The sequence below is a fragment of the Bos indicus x Bos taurus genome, chromosome 14 (assembly GCF_003369695.1).
Source record: "Bos indicus x Bos taurus breed Angus x Brahman F1 hybrid chromosome 14, Bos_hybrid_MaternalHap_v2.0, whole genome shotgun sequence".
In the NCBI taxonomy this organism is placed as follows: Eukaryota; Metazoa; Chordata; class Mammalia; order Artiodactyla; family Bovidae; genus Bos; species Bos indicus x Bos taurus.
In genome coordinates this window covers 15837119-15853107 of record NC_040089.1, presented here as the reverse complement: position 1 = coordinate 15853107, position 15989 = coordinate 15837119, and the positions used below count along the sequence as shown (strand labels likewise).

Genomic DNA, 15989 nt, shown 5'->3' with positions numbered 1-15989 from the left:
TTTGCATAGGGCTTTTATGTACTATCCCAAGGCTTCCAAGAAATTTATAGGTCTCATCACAATGCACAATAGACATGGAAACTGCCAAATTTTGGAGATCAGGTTGGGGGAGGGAACAAGTCAAGTACCACTTTGTATCTCAAATTAATAGATATTCTGCACTTGGGGACTTTGGTTCTGATAGATTCTATTAGCTCCTATCTGTTCACAGGACCATTATATGTAAGGAAGTCTGATTGAAGACTTTCTATTTCAAAGAAAAATCAAGCACGTGTTCATTTTCCCAAAGCAACATATTAATGGCAGAATTTGTACAGTTACCTTTTTTGGCTTTCTTCTGCAGTTTCAGTGTATCTGAGGACTTCTTTTTTATCTCTTGGCGAGCTTTTTTATATTCTAAGAGAGAGAAAAATATTGAACAATCTTACCACTTAGCTCAACAGAAAACATTTTAGCAACAGCCATTACTTTTATCGCTGAAAGCATAAACTCTGATGTGCAATAAATACCTTTATTGGAATATAAAATGGTAAAAAATCTTCTGATGCATTTTACAGCAAAGGGGTCATGAACATGAAAACGGACAAAATGTACCAGGGTCTTTTCCTCCAGCATTCATTCATACCAGCTCTGAGAAAAGATGGCACTTGGGAAGGCTTCCATAAAAATGTTAAAATTCACAATTTCTCAGTGTAAGTAACAGGAAATATTTCCAGTATTATCTACTTTCCCAAGGCCCAAATCTACAGGGCTTCACTCCAAGAAGAACCCACATGGTTAGATGCTGGCCAGATGCTACAATTCAAAAATGAGCATCTCAGACTACAGGAGAAACTAGACCACACGGCAGAGAAGTGCGAAAGGCCTGGCTGCCTTACATTCACATTAATACCGAGGCTGGACCCTGTGGACCCAGTGGCGGGGCAGCCCACACGGCCACAGCCCCACTAACACTTCTCTCTGCCCCCCTCAGCTCATGCCCACCCCAAACTTTCCCATTTCTGTTGCTGGCATTTCCGTCACCCAGGCACGAACATCTGAAATGACAGTTGGCTCTGATACTTCTCTCCTTTGCTACCCTCATAGTCGATTAATCACCAATTTGACCAGTTCCCACAAAGCCACCCCCATCCTTTCCCTCCCGCCCGCCCTGAGCCTATCAGAGCTCTTTTTATATGCTCCTGGCATCCATCAGAGCTCTCTTTTATACGCTCTTGGCATCACTGCCGGCCCACACGCTTTCCCTCCACCACATTCACTGCAGGTTGTACGATGCTGGGAGCAGGGTCTCCTGACCCTTCCATACCACCAGCACCCCTACCCTTTGGTTCCAGGAAGACTGACGGGGTGATGTCCATCTGGACCACTCAGTCCCTAGAGCCGATACGTGAGGTTTTGAGACCCACCGGTTGAAGGTATATACAAAGAGAATGGCCAGTTCTGGGCAGGAGCCTGAAGGCTAACTTACATTATTAAAAGTCTGGTTTTCAAAATGTGCTGAAATGCCTGAAGTGTGAGTCTCTAGCATTTAAGCGTAAGGTTACAATCACTTTGAATTCAGCTGATCGCAACTGACGCCATGGGACAATGACAGCATCCATTGAGTGACGCTGCATGCCCCAAACCCAGCACTGAGTCCTGCGGTGGGATCACTTCCCATCCTTCATCCTCCAACACGTCCTCCAGGTGACACCAGGGACCCCAGCAGAGGCACAGGCAGCAGCCGGCGACCTGCCATCTGAGACTGACGTGCGTCAGCCACCTCGGCCCGTACCTTTAGCGTGGTCTTTATCCAGCTGGTTGGCCACTTTCTTCCATTCTTCCATCTGCTCTTGAAGTGGGTTTATCAGACAGTCGATTAAAGCACTTGCACAAAAAGACAAAGAGAAGGAGAAATTACACAGATATAATCTGTTGTCAAGGTTTACACTCGGTTGTCAAAACACACCCGAATCATAATTACCTGAAGCAGGACAAGGCAGCACCCTAAGCCCAAGTTCACCTCCAAACCCCCCAATTTCACAATGACCGTGTCCTCAGGATGCTTTTCAATGACTGTTAAGAAGCTGTACATGTGACTGGTTGGTGTGACCTCTTCTCATCGCCTTTTTAAAAAATTCCAACACTTGTATTCACAATCAAGGTTGCAGACCAAAGGGGTCATGCCCCTCACTGCATAAGGGAACCGGCTGGAGAGCTTTATAAGAGAAGACACCTGGGCCTCACCTAATACTTGATAGAAACTTGGGGTGGGGCCCCAGAATTACTTTAAAAAAAAAGACCCAAGTAATTCTGATGTGCATTCAGGATAATGAGTCGTGACTGCAGATTGTGGACAGCCTAGAGAGGATCAGAGGGATGAAGGCTCTCCAGGTACACCCCTTCTTATTTTGTGCAGGTTCCCAAACAGATCGCGGTTAGACAAGTGGAAAGACAACACCCCATGGAGAGAAATCATGAGTCAGAGGACACAGGGTTTTCTGTACAATGGAAGGAAAATCAACCCAAGCCTACGTTATAGAGATGTTGTCAAAAAATTAGAAAATACCCATAAATTGTTTGAATGATGTTGGTGAGAACTATGACAAAGGCAGTTTTCAGACTGCTTTTTGATCCTGCTGCTGCTGCTGTTCCTGCTGCTGCTAAGTCGCTTCAGTTGTGTCTGACTCTGTGCAACCCCACAGACGGCAGCCTACCAGGCTCCGCTGTCCCTGGGATTCTCCAGGCAAGAACACTGGAGTGGGTTGCCATTTCCTTCTCCAATGCATGAAAGTGAAAAGTGAAAGTGAAGTCGCTCAGTTGTGTCTGACTCTTAGCGATCCCATGGACTGCAGCCCACCAGGTTCCTCCATCCATGGGATTTTCCAGGCAAGAGTACTGGAGTGGGGTGCCATTGCCTTCTCCGTTTGATCCTGAGCCTGCTGAAAATCTCCAAATTCTAGGTATGACCTCCCTGCTTTCTTACCAGGGTCTCCTGGCAGCTCCCACCCTCATATGTCCTCCTCCAGCCTCACTCCCTCCAGGTCTCCACTCAGATTTTTCTTCTGAACAGAGATGCTCCCTGACCAGCCTGTATCCAGCAACCACCATCCACCCCACCCCAAGTGTTTCTCCTCCTATCTTTCATTACTGCCTGACAGTCTGGCAGGTTTCTATCGTGTCTGCAGTGTAAGCCCTGTGAGTGCAGAATGTGGTCCTAGTCAGGGCTATGCTCTGTACACCTGAGATGGTGCCCGGCACATAGTAGGTGCTCGATGCACGGCGGCTGATGGAACTGGCGTCTCTTCATCACTACGATGGGATGAGGGTCACAAGACTGGCCCGAGGGTAAACAAGATGATGGGTGTGGGAAGAGGTGCGGGGGTGCCATCACAGGGCAGACTCCCCAGGGGCAAGAAAGGGAGGAGGAAGTTCGATTTCGTCACCAGCTCCAGTGAGTGCTTTCTCCTGTGTGGACACTGTGTACATCTGCACAAGAACCCTTCAGGGATTCCTACACCCATCTGCCAGGGGCCGAGACCCCAGCCCCATACTGCAGGACACTTATGGCCAGCCAGGGATTCAAACCCAGGCCCAGCTGACTTCAAGACAAGGCGTGTTTGCTGCTACATTTGGCAACCTGAGATGGCCCTGCAAGAGGGTCAGAGGGCTTCCACCTTGCCAGCCTCTTACGCAACTCGCAATTCACAAAGCAGACTGAGGACAACTGATAATTATGCTGATCTGTTTGGAAGGACGTCCCACTCTCGCTGGAACACTGGTGACTCCAAATCCCCATGCCAGCCACTGCCATTTCTACCCATTGTGGACTCGCGTGAAACAGACAAGAGGCTGGCAGCGTGGAAGGTTCTTCGAGCCGCCACTGCCCTCCTAGGTGGGTCTGGAGGATGCACTCAGGGCCCGGGTAACAGGAGAGCAGTGCACACCCCACTATCCAGCATGGCAGCTTCTCCTCCTAGGAGGTTCCTGTAGGGGTGGGGCCCAGAGGTCTCAGTGGGATGCCCGGCTCCCCACACTGATGAGACACATAGAGAAGATCCCAAGGTGGGGGGTATGGGCTCCGCAAGGCAGGGACCCAGGCCATCCGGTTCTCCACCATATTCCCAGGGCCCAGACCAGTGCCTGGCACACAGCAATGTTAGTTGCTCCGTCGTGTCTGACTCTATGCGACCTCATGGACTGTAGCACACCAGGCTCCTCTGTCCATGGGATTCTCCAGGCAGGAAAAGGAAATGGCACATAGAAGACGCCCAGTGAAATACTTCCTTGGGGACTTTCCTGGTGGTCCAGTGGTTAAGAATCTGTCTGCCAATGCAGGGGACACAGGTTTAATTCCTGGTCTGGGAAGATCCCACCTGCTACAGGGCAACAAAGCCTGTGCCCCACAACTACTAAAGCCTGAGTGCCTAGAGCCTGTGTTCTGCAACAAGAGAAGCCACCACAACGAGAAACCCGCACTCCACTACTGGAGACTAGCCCCCGCTGCTGCGACTGGAGAAGGACTACGTGCAGTGACAAAGACCCAGAGAAGCCAAAAATAAGTAAATAAACAAACTCGTTCGGTGAGTGAGCAGCGTGACAGGCTGTGATGAGAGACGGGTTGTGGGGATTTCATGTCACCGGGAAACCCGCGCTGCTCGAGGCGAGTGATGCTCCTCATCAGCTTTATAACCTGAAGTCATCAGGGCCGTCTGAGATCTGGGAGAAACATGGTCCTCACCTGGAGAACTGCCTCAGCTTGGCTTCTATGCTCCGATGCCTCATGCACATCCTGGTCAGGGCGGATCCGATCTCCCTGGTGCCACCTGGGAAAGCAACAGAGGCAGACGTGAGGGACAGGAGGCAAGTCAGAATCAGGAAGACCCTGAAAAGAACGAACAAATGGAAAAACCATCCAGATTTCACTGTGCCATAACCCAAGCCACTGTCTTTCCAACTTCTCACCAGGCTTGTGCACACAGACATAAACGTGTGTGTGTGTGTGTGTGTGTGTGTGTGTGTGTGTCCACGCGTGCTTAGTCGTTCAGTCGTGTCTGACTCTTTGCTACCCTATGGACTGTAACCTGTCAGGCTCCTCTGTCCATGGGATTTTCCAGGCAAGAATACTGGAGTGAGTAGCCATTCCCTTCTCCAGGGGACCTTCCTGACCCAGGGATTGAACCCGGGTCTCCTGCATCACAGGCAGATTCTTTGTTGTCTGAACCACCAGGATATATATATGGCTACACATCTTGAAATAATCACCAAAATAAAAGCTACCTTTACTATATATAATAATACCCTCTAATATTTTCTATTGTTTATTATATTGACTGTGACACAGAAGTTGATTTTACAACCCACAGGGTCAAAAATACTTCTCAAGGAAGATGATTAAAATAGTATCTGATATTTAGGGAAAAGCTGTAGTTTTGTTTTGTTTTCCACTTTTGGCAAAATCCTCCTTCTAGCATTATTCAGAACAGCCAGTGAAGCTACTGCATGAAGTCGCATATTCTAGAACGCAAGCAGTGCAGAGAAGGGCAGGGATAGAGCAAAATGAAAAACAGGGAATTTTTTCTTTTGATGGGTTTGGGTAACACCAGTGTGTGAAAAGTCCTCAAACTCAGCCAATGTCAAAGTATACTGAAATACGGCTTGGTTTTTCCCAAAATTCTTGTCGTACTTTTCCCTTCAGGCACACCCTTCTCTAAGATTATTTTTGAAGTTCCTTTCCTTCCCCCTCTTAGAAACGTTTATATCAGCATTTACTTGGGCTTGGGGGGAGGGGGAGGCAAATAGTAACTACAGATGGTAAGTCTGCGCCAAGCACTGGAAAGCACAATTATCAATGTTATGAAAACACTGGGGCTCACGAAATCAGAAAGAAAAGTGTCCCAAAAAGCACTCTCTTTTTTAAAAAAGGAAGAGACAAGATCTTCAAGGGAAAGCCGCAGAAATTTATTGCAGGTTTAACCAAGTCAATTTAATAGGAAAACAATCCCCTCCCTCATTAGTACTCATGACGTTATTTATTATGGGCTGTATTTTCCGCTCTGCCTTCTCTCCTAGAAATGCCAGTGTGCTGCTTCACTTCCACCTATTTTCCATTTTATTCTGCAAAACTATCAGGTTTCCAGAACCAAAAAATAGCAGTAATGGTGATAAATGTTTGATATTTCTATATTTTATTTTAGCCTGAAAAGAAGCCTCTGCAGCCATTCTTCTAAAACAGGGTTTCTCAGTGTTAACACTATTGATACACAGGCGCAGGTCCATTCTTTGTTAAAGGATGGTTCACGGCATTCCTGGCCTCAGCCGACCAAAAGCCTGTAGCAGTGGCCCCAGTCTGTGACATCCAAAAATGTCTCCAGACAGCACCGAGGGCTCCCTCGGAGCAAATTCTCCCCTAGCTGATTAAGTACTTCTGCAAAAGAACCTGAGTGAGAGTTACAGCTCATCTGAGGCTGACTTTCTAAATGGCCAGAAGGGGAAAATACTGCTCTGTAGTTCCTGGCATCTGAGTTAGTGCCAATGGCAACCTGACCGTCTACTGCTGCTCGCGCTGCTCCACCAGGCAGAACCAGTAGAGGGCGCCGTTTTCACACGCGCCACTTGCCTTCTGGGCTCCCTTCAGATTCTTATGAGCATGGACTAGGAACACTTGATCCCTGGAGAAATCTCTCCTATTTTTCCAGGGCCTTCATTTGATTAAAAGTTAATAACTCGGCGACGCAAGGAAACTGGCGCACTCACTCACAGCTGGTAAGAGTGTAAACTAGTACTTTTCTGGAGGAAAATCTGGCGGCATTTATCAAGACATGTCTTACAAAAAAAAACAAGCTCCCATTTTGACCCAGCAATTCTACGCTGAAAATTTTACCCGAGGAAACAATTAAGGGTGAAAGCAAATCCTTACCTATGAGGATAGTCACTGAAATGTTGTTTACCATAGTAAAAACAAGAAACAACATCTTGTTCTAGGGAGCGGGCTGAATAAAACCCTAGGATGCAGCACATGATGGGAAAAGCATGCAGTCAGCCAAAGTGCTGGAGAGCGATGCTTCAGGTCCCAGGAAGGAAGTCGTTTGTTAGAGCTGAGGAAGTGCTGGGCCCCAAGATGACTGCTTTGCACATATGAATTCATTAAGTCAGCTCACCTGGTGTGCTGCCGTTCCTATCACCCCCGTCTTACAGACAAGGAAAGCACCTTTCGTAATCTGACCAGGGTCACACTGCTAGTAAGGTGGATTCCAACCCAGGCCAAACCTCCAGAGTCTGTGCATTTATCCATTCAGCACACGGCACTTATTACAGACAAGGGGAGATGGGAAGCAGAGCTAAGAGCCCAGAACATCCTGCTAAGCTAACTTATCTACACACTCTTACGGGTATCAGGGCTTCACAGTCCAGCTCTCTTATTTCAGTTCCCAAGCCTAGAACTGTCCACAATTGAGACCACGGGGACTAAGCTCCAATCCTCGCTAAGCTGCTCCACACGTGACCGAGAGCTGTGTCACTGATTACCCACGCCTCAGTTTGCTCAAAATAGAATGCCATGGTTGGAAAAGATCACCTCGAAGCCTGGCTCCCTAACTCCATTTCTCTGGTCCTGGATTTCTGGTAGCTTCCCCGATATTTTCACAGGTCACCACTGGACATATATCATCCCCGGGAAAGCCCAAGGCTTCCCGGCAACAACTGAGCTGTGGTGTGCTAACGAGCAGCTCCACACAGACCGCGTGCACGGCTCCCCTGCTCTGCAGCAGCGGGCCCCAGCCCTTGGGCACCAGGGACTGGTTTCATGCAAGACAATTTTTCCACAGACCAAGGGCGGGCAGGGGGGTGGTTTGGGGATGAGTCAAGTGCATGACACTTATTGTGCACTTTATTTCTAGTATTATTACATCAGCGCCACCTCAGATCACCAGGCATTAGATCTCAGAGGTTGGGGACCCCCTGCTCTGTGGCACAGGGCTTCCTGTGAGAGGAGGAAATGAAGAACCACAGGGAAAAGTCCCAAAGAGCAGCTTCTCTGTCCAAGGGGCATGAGGGCAGGAGACAGGCAGCTAACCTCCTCCGTGGACGCCAGGACCCAACCGTCAGAATGACTGCGGATCTCCGCCACTCCGGGCCCCTAAAAATAGCTCTATCTGTGGATGTGCTTAACAATGTCTTCTGCTCTTCCTGACCCTCGCTAAAACTTAAAAACAAAAAAATCAGCAGGTCTGAAAAGCTTCAGAGGAAACTGGCTTTAGTTACAAAGCCAGAACAGACATCTGGACGAGCTCTGAGCTGACAGTGAGAATATTTATGGAATCAAATGACTGAGACGGTCTCGGCAGCTTGGGAGTGAGGACAAGATCTTACTTGTTTCTGCTTTCCCTGCACCCGGCACTGGGGCTGAATGACGGAACCAACACTGACCGTTTTGGAGGGCAAAATGGTAGCATTTTTGGCTAGGTAGAGGCAGGGTGAGGGAATGGGTTTGCCTCTTGTTGAATGCATAAGTATTTGTGTAACTTCTCTGTGCATACAATAGAAGATTCAAAATCAATACAAGATTCTTATTATCTTACCAAAGGTCTATACTTCTATACTGATTCAAGGTCAGCCTGGAGAAACAATGGTGTATTTGCTTTTTTTTTTTTAATTGGAGTATAGTTGAGTTACAATGTTGTGTTATTTTCTGGTGCACAGCAAAGTGATTCAGCTATGTGTATACATGTATATACATATATTCTTTTTCAGATTTTTTTCAATTACAGTTTGTTACAAGATAGTGAATGCAGTTCCCTGTGTGATACAGTAGGATTTTGCTTATCTGGTTTTCTACTGCTGCTCTAATAAATTACCACACATTTAGGGGTTTAAAGCAGTATGCATTTATTATCGAACAGTTCTGGAAGTCAGAAGTCCAAAATCAATTTCTCCAGGTTAAAATCAAGGTGTTGGGAGAGCTTCATTCCTCTGGAGGCCCTAGGGGAGAATCCTTTTCCTTGCCTCTTCCAGCTCCCACAGGCTGTCTGCACTCCTTGGCTCGTGGCACCTCCCTCCACCTTCAAGTCAGTAGTAGCGCCTTCACGCTTCTCTGACCTCTGCCTCCGTCCTCACATCTTCTATGATTCTGATCTTCCTTCTTCCTCCTTAGAGTTTTGTGCTGTACTGCTGCTGCTGCTAAGTCGCTTCAGTCGTGTCCAACTCTGTGCGACCCCATAGACAGCGGCCCACCAGACTCCCCTGTCCCTGGGCTGTATGGACCCACCTTAATAATCCAAGATAATCTCCCCATCCCAAGATCCTTAGCTGAATGATATGTGCAAAGCCCCTGTTGTCATGTACAGTAACATATTCACAGGTTCTGGGGTTGAAGGCATGGATGTCTTTTTTGGGGGGTGCATTATTCTGCCTACTAAAGATGAGTAGGAGTTGTTAATTTGGAGAATGTATGGGGCACTGGGTCCTCTGTCCAGAGTCCATTCATTCATCCTCAGATGATTAACTGAGACATGATCTCACTCCATCTGCTCTGGCAGTGGCTGGTTCAGGGACGAGAAAAGAGACTGAGATGTTGCTGGGGAAGCCTTTGGGGAAAATATCCCTGATCTTAAGATCAACACCCACAAGAGACCCCACAGGGTGAGAACAGGAAGCAGGCTGCCCAGCTGCTGTGATTAACCATCTTTACAGCAGTGGGGACTCCTGCCTTAGGAGATGGCACGTTCTGCGGGCGGAACCGAGGAGGAGCCCCAGTCTCCAGGTGAGCTCACAAAGCTGCCAAATTAACACATTGGGAGCCTGCTCTCCTGAACCTGGGGCTCCAGTTCTGCAAATACACACAGTTCCTTATTTTTAAAGCCACTTTGATTTGGTTCTGTTTCTTGCCAGTTCAAAGAAGAGGGAAGGGAGCAACAGCCTCGTGCTTCCTCCCTGCACCAGGAAACACCCTGTGGCCAAAAGGCACAGTAAGTCCGCCACTCACTGCTGAGGGAGGCACAAACAGTTGATGGCAACAATTTTCATTCTTTTTTGTGTAAAATGTCGAAGAACGTCCTCCCATAACAAGCAAAGGTTTTTTATTAAAAAGTAGCGCACAATCAGTAGGCGATTGAAACGGGGTGATCTGCAAAGGAGACAATCAGTGGAAAGAAGTTTCACACAACATGTGTGAAACAGATCACTAGCAGGAAGTTGCTGTACAGCACAGGGGGCTCAGCCCGTGCTCGGTGATGACCCAGGGGGTGGGCCGGGGCGGTGGGCGGGGGCTTCAGAGGAAGGGGATACATGTATGCGTGTATATATGTATGGCTAATTCACTTCATTGTACAGCAGAAACTAACACAACATCGCAAAGCCTCCTTTAAAAGCCTCCTATAAAGCCTCTAATAAAACATAAATAAAAATAAAATAGAAAGAAGTAAAACATCTAGAGCTTAGGCTATCGAAGTATGAACGTGGGGCACACGAAGACACAAATTCCACATTTACTCAGTATTGCCTTTGTTTCCTAGGCTGCTGTAACCAAGAACCCCACTGGTTGGCTTAAAACAACCAAAACTTACTGTCTCACCATTCTGGAGGGTAGAAGTCTGAAATCAAGGGGGTTGGCAGGGCCCTGCTCCCTCTGAAACTTGCTGGGGAAGGATTGTTCCCTGCCCCCTCTGGTGGGTGCTGGCCCTCCATGGCAGATAGAAACATCACCCCAGTTTCTTCCTCCATCTTCATCTGGCAATTTCCCAGCGTGTGTCTCTCCACATGGGACATACGTGAAGGCACCCTCTTCTCTGTGTGTGTCTGTGTCCAAATTTCTCTCTTCTTATAAAGACACCAGTTGCACTGGACTAGGGTCCACCCTAATGGCTTCATCTTAACCTGAAGACACCTGCAAAGACCTCATGTCCAACTGAGGTCAGATTCACAGGGACCAGGGGTAGGAATGGCAACCTCTCTTGGTGGGATGGGGAGTCACAACACATCCCCTAATAAGGATCTGCCATGCAACAAGGATTAAAGTGACGTCAAAGATGCTAAAGGTGGAGGGCCCAGCCTTGGAAGGACTGGCTGGGGGGATAGCCATGAAATGGTGCAGGGAACGTGATCTTTGCAGCAATCCTAGGAAGTAGGTACTACTGTCTCCATTTTATAAATGGAAAAACTGAGGCTCTGGAGGGTGACAGGCAGACCCCAAGGAGCCTGCAAGCCCCAGCACACCCATGGCAGCTGCTTCCCACTGTGGCTGGTCTGGAGTCTTAGCACAATGTCCTTGCCGTCTCCAGAATTAGTGTGCGGGTCAGGAGGAAGAGCAATCAAGTCAAAGGGTTAAGCGCTCAGCTCCGAAGTCAGACACCGCGAATTCAAAGCCCAGCTCCCCCGTTCGCCGGCTGTGTCACTGGAGAGTTTAACTTGCTTAGACTCAACTGTTGATGACTATATTCCCAAGAAATGATTCTGCCCACTGGTGTTTCCTGTCATCATACCCCAAATGCACCACCCATGGGTTCCAGTTGGGGCTTCTTGAGAAACAATGTGAGGTATCCTAGATTTTTAAAAATCATTTTTGTCCCTAATCTTTTACAACTGCCTCATCCCTACTTAATCTGATGGCGAGCTACATATTTTTTTGAAAAGCAACTTGCTTTTATCTTAGCTTTCCAAACATTCCACTTATTCAGAAACAACCAATCTTGATTTTTCACATTCATCCCAAAGATTTATATACCTTGTAATTAAATAATGTAACACTGTACAACTGGCATATACAGGTTTTGGAACACACATCTGACCCTTGGTCAAGCTGACAACTCAGGTAGAAGAAATGTATGTACCCAGAGAGAAGTCTACAATAAGTTGAGCTTATTGCAGGCAGAGGTCGGTACATTATCATAGAGAAAATAAAGAGCCCTGGTTACATCAATGGGCCACTTAAGCAGGGCTCTGATACAGCAGTAATCAGTCAAGTCCTACAAGAAGGTGGAGGCCAGAGTAATTACCTCAGCCCTGGCTGGAGTGTCCGCCCACAATGATGTGCTAGCCAGTATGTGACAGTCCCCAATTCTCCCACATCTAACATCATCCTTCTCCAAGGATCTGGCTAATGGATGAGGCATGGAAGGCAGGGTAACAGTACAAAGGAACAAAGCCAGAATTGTCCCATTAGGGCTCAGGGTGTGCCACCCCCAAACATGCCGTAAAGAACTTGAGAAACGGCCAATGCAAGAGGGACTCTCTCCAACTCTCCTTTCGGTCTCCCTGAACACAAGAATGGCATCTGCCCTGTGAAAGCTGTGCTCCCCACATCTGGAGATGGAAGGACACCCTTGTTGACAGAAGAGCATTCGGACCATGCCTGTTTAAACAAACCTTGTTACCTCTCTCATTAATTACCCCAACCCCAAACTCTGTTTAGATTCTTCCCTAATTGGACACCAAACCTACATTTCTTTGTCCTGCCTATTTCTTACAGATGTACTGTTTCATCTAAAAGTCTACAAGCTGCTAAGTTTGACTATTTCCTTAGTCCCGTTTCTATGAGCCCTCCACACACAGGAATTAAAATGCGTCTTTTTCTCCTGCTCATCTGTCTTGTGTCAATTTTATTATTAGTCTGGCCACAAGAACTCAAGAGGGGAAGAGGGAGGAACCGCCAACTCCCTGACAGCTCCTTCTTCCCAAACATCTTCAAAGACAAAAGTTCAAAAGGGAGTGAGTGGACCAGGGACTTCCCTGGTGGTCCAGAGACTAAGACTCCAGACTTCCACTGCAGAGGGCATGATCGATCACCAGTTGGGGAACTAAGATCCCACATGCCATGTGGCAGAGCCAAAAAATTTTTTTAAATAATAATAGTAAAAAAGGAGAGGTCCAGAAGGTCCGCTTGGGAAGGATCTCCTTGCTGTCAACAGTTATGCACCAACCAAGTGGTCGCTGGTAGAACTTGAAGCCGCGGGGCTGAGAGGTCCACCGGTCAACTGACTGCAGAGAATCTATCTCTTGGTGAACTATGCCTTCAGGGCAGGGAGACAGGTTCCCCGGCTAACCAGCGCCTAAAGGTGTCTCCAGCCCGAGATCTCTCTTTGCTGTTTATTTTTATGTCGCAAAGCTTGGGACAGTTGTGGCACCAGCCTTCTGCTAACAGAGACTGGAAAGGAAATCCAGGACCACTTCTGCAATGACCTGCAGCAGCTTGGAAAGCTGAGGGTTCAGTAAACGAGGAAACAGCATGTCTCTCTCTCCTTCCTCTCAAGCTCCTGCTCGCTGAGCCTGGAACTGTGAAATGTCAGGTGTCTTTTCACCCGAAGGCTGACTAGAGCGCTGTCTGAGCTTTGCATTACAGCAACTGCCTCAGCATCCAGTGGCCAATGCTCTGGCCAGCCCAGCGGGTGGCCCACCCGCCGTTCCGGGTGATGCCCACGGCTCTGCGCCCACCACACCAGCATCACAACTGACTGTGAAGCTTGGCTCCCCCCTCCTGCACTTTCACTGCCATGTTTGGGACACTTTCATTTCACAAGTTTAGGTTTTGGTACAGGCTAAGAGGGCCTCCTAGGTGGCTCTGGTGGGCCCGCCTGCCAATGCTGGAGACCTAAGACACGCAGGTTCCATCCCTGGGTCGGGAAGATCCCCTGGGGGAGAACATGGCAACCCACTCCAGTGTTCTTGCCTGCAGAATCCCACGGACAGAGGAGCCTGGGGGGGCTACAGTCCATAGGGTCGCAAAAGGGTTGGACATGACTGAAACAACTTAGTACACACACACACACACACGCACACACACGGGCGTCAAAAGGGATAGTGAGAGTCCTGAAGTGGAACCTGGTTATAAACCCGAATTCCATATGCATAATTATACAAACTTGGGAAAGAGAGATTTTTTTGTCTCTCCTTGTAACATTTTATTTCATGTGTGTGTGTGTATGTGAATATAGAGAAAGGAGAGGTAATAGGCTATTTCTATAATATATACATTAAGCACAGCAAGCAAGGGCATATGCTCTCTGGGAAAAACTGAGTTCAGAACATATCATTTTATTCATACGTTTGAATGAAAATGGATATTGAATTAGTCAGGACCTGTGTCCCTTTTAGTTTTACAGGCGTCAAAACTAAAATTCTTACTCTTTTGTTAACGACAGATGTTTCTGTTTTGATCGTAGTGAAGCTTGAAAACTATCATGAGATTAATTTCCTCATATGCTGAAGTTTTAACCCTTCTTGTTGGGGTTTATGTACAATCAGAGGTACAGAGCATAAGCATCTGATACTTTTTTCATATTTTTCCTGTGAATTGGGATGTTTTACCTTTTTACTAGTCTTGAAGATGGCTTCTTTATTTGCAATTATGCTAACTGCACTCTGAGACTTTAATAAACGATTTTTTTTGGTTTTGAAAAAAAAAATATTAAATAAACCTGAATTCTAAGAGGAAGAAGGGAACTCAATTCTGATGCCCAGAGAGGCTCAACTGTGATGCGCCAGCCAACAATGTCCACGCTTTATGCAAAGGTTCAGTCCAAGGAACCCAATCGGAAAGGCCATTAGGTGGACCCCTACTGCAAGATCAACAGCAGGGTCATCAGGAAGCCCTGGGGACCCCAGGCAGGGAGATCTCAGCTGGAAGTGGGCACACCTGCTTGGAGCTCTAGGAAGTATATCTTCCTGGTGACCTCCAGGCTGGATGAGATGACCCTCTTTACCATTTTAAGAGAAATGATCTTACAGCGATCAGGGTGCTGGAGGAGAGATTAGCAGCATCCCATATTCCACCAGCACCGAGGAGACACTGCTGTGGTCTGACTCCTGTGCTGTGAGCAGAAGAGATAGCCCCCGCCCTCATGGGACGTGCCTCATCTAAACTCAGAAGCCACAGATTTCAGGGTGACCTGCAGGCTGGGAGGTGCCTTGGAAAGTTCAGGAAGCAACAAATATGCAGTGCCTTGCTGCTTGGCACCCAGCGCTTGCCTATAACAAGCAGAGAAGCCACGGGCGCCCCTCAGGAGTCCTGGCCTCGCTGCCATTTCTCTTGCTCAGAGACACGCGTCCGTGTCCTTCGCTGCGTCCTTGTGAAGCGGCCGGCTCCTTTCAAGGGCACCATCATTTCCACCAAAGGTCAAAGGGGGCACTCAGACTATCCGAACATCAAACCAACAAACTGTGCTTCTCCTGGCTTCATTAACATTTTATTTTTATCCTTAGGCACGAAAAGATGGACCACTGGGAGAGATGGCCTCATTTGATGTCCTGTATCTCTTTACATGGAGGGGAGGGTGAGGGATAAACAATCAGTTCCTGGTCTTACAAGTTACCCTGCAGACCATCTATCACTTACATCAGCCACATAAGGGAGCCCCACTCAGGGCAGGCACTGGTTGTCACAGATCACTGAAGACTGTCCACATACTTTATTATGTTAGTCCTGAAAATGGCTTCAGAACTATCCAAACATTCCTGTTGTTGTGCTCAGTTGTGTCCGACCCTTTGCAACCCTACGGACTGTAGCCCTCCAGGCTCCTCTGTCCATGGGATTCTCCTCTCCAGCAAGAATACTGGAGTGGGTTGCCATGCCCTCCTCCAAGGGATCTTTCTGACCCAGGGATCGAACCCACATCTCTGGTGTCTCTGGCATTGGTGGGCAGATTCTTTACCACTGCGCCAGCTTTCTGAATGTGCTGTTTAAATCACCACAATATTATTGCAACAAATACACAATCTGATTCCAAGGAAACGAACGAATGAGAAACGTGAGTAGTATTTTAAGCAGTAGAAGGATCTGACCCTTTGTCTTCATGAGGTGGCTTAGGTCAAAAGTAGAAAAACTTAAAAAGATTTTCAAAAATAAACCCTGAAAGCTCCCGGACAAAGGAAGTGTAACTTCCCTTTTGCTACAATGGCAAACCTAACATGCTTCCACCTTCAAGGAAGAGAAAAACACACAGTTTCCTGTGCAGAAACTGTATTCTTGGGCTCCTGTATGCGGCCGAGATATGTGGGACAATCCAGGTTGGTGTTCACGG

At 47.7% G+C, this 15989-nt stretch overlaps 1 protein-coding gene across 11 annotated transcripts in view; it reads right to left on the bottom strand.

Moving 5' to 3' along the window:
- The window catches only part of MTSS1 (MTSS1, I-BAR domain containing), a 160585-nt gene that overhangs the window by 33076 nt on the left and 111520 nt on the right, over positions 1-15989 (bottom strand). For all 11 annotated transcript variants that reach the window (XM_027560870.1, XM_027560877.1, XM_027560880.1 and 8 more), the window contains 3 exons: positions 4721-4805; positions 1775-1866; positions 322-396 (listed from right to left, as the gene is read on the bottom strand). In XM_027560870.1, the coding sequence (XP_027416671.1) occupies positions 322-396; positions 1775-1866; positions 4721-4805 (252 nt within the window). The remainder of the gene's footprint in view (positions 1-321; positions 397-1774; positions 1867-4720; positions 4806-15989) is intronic.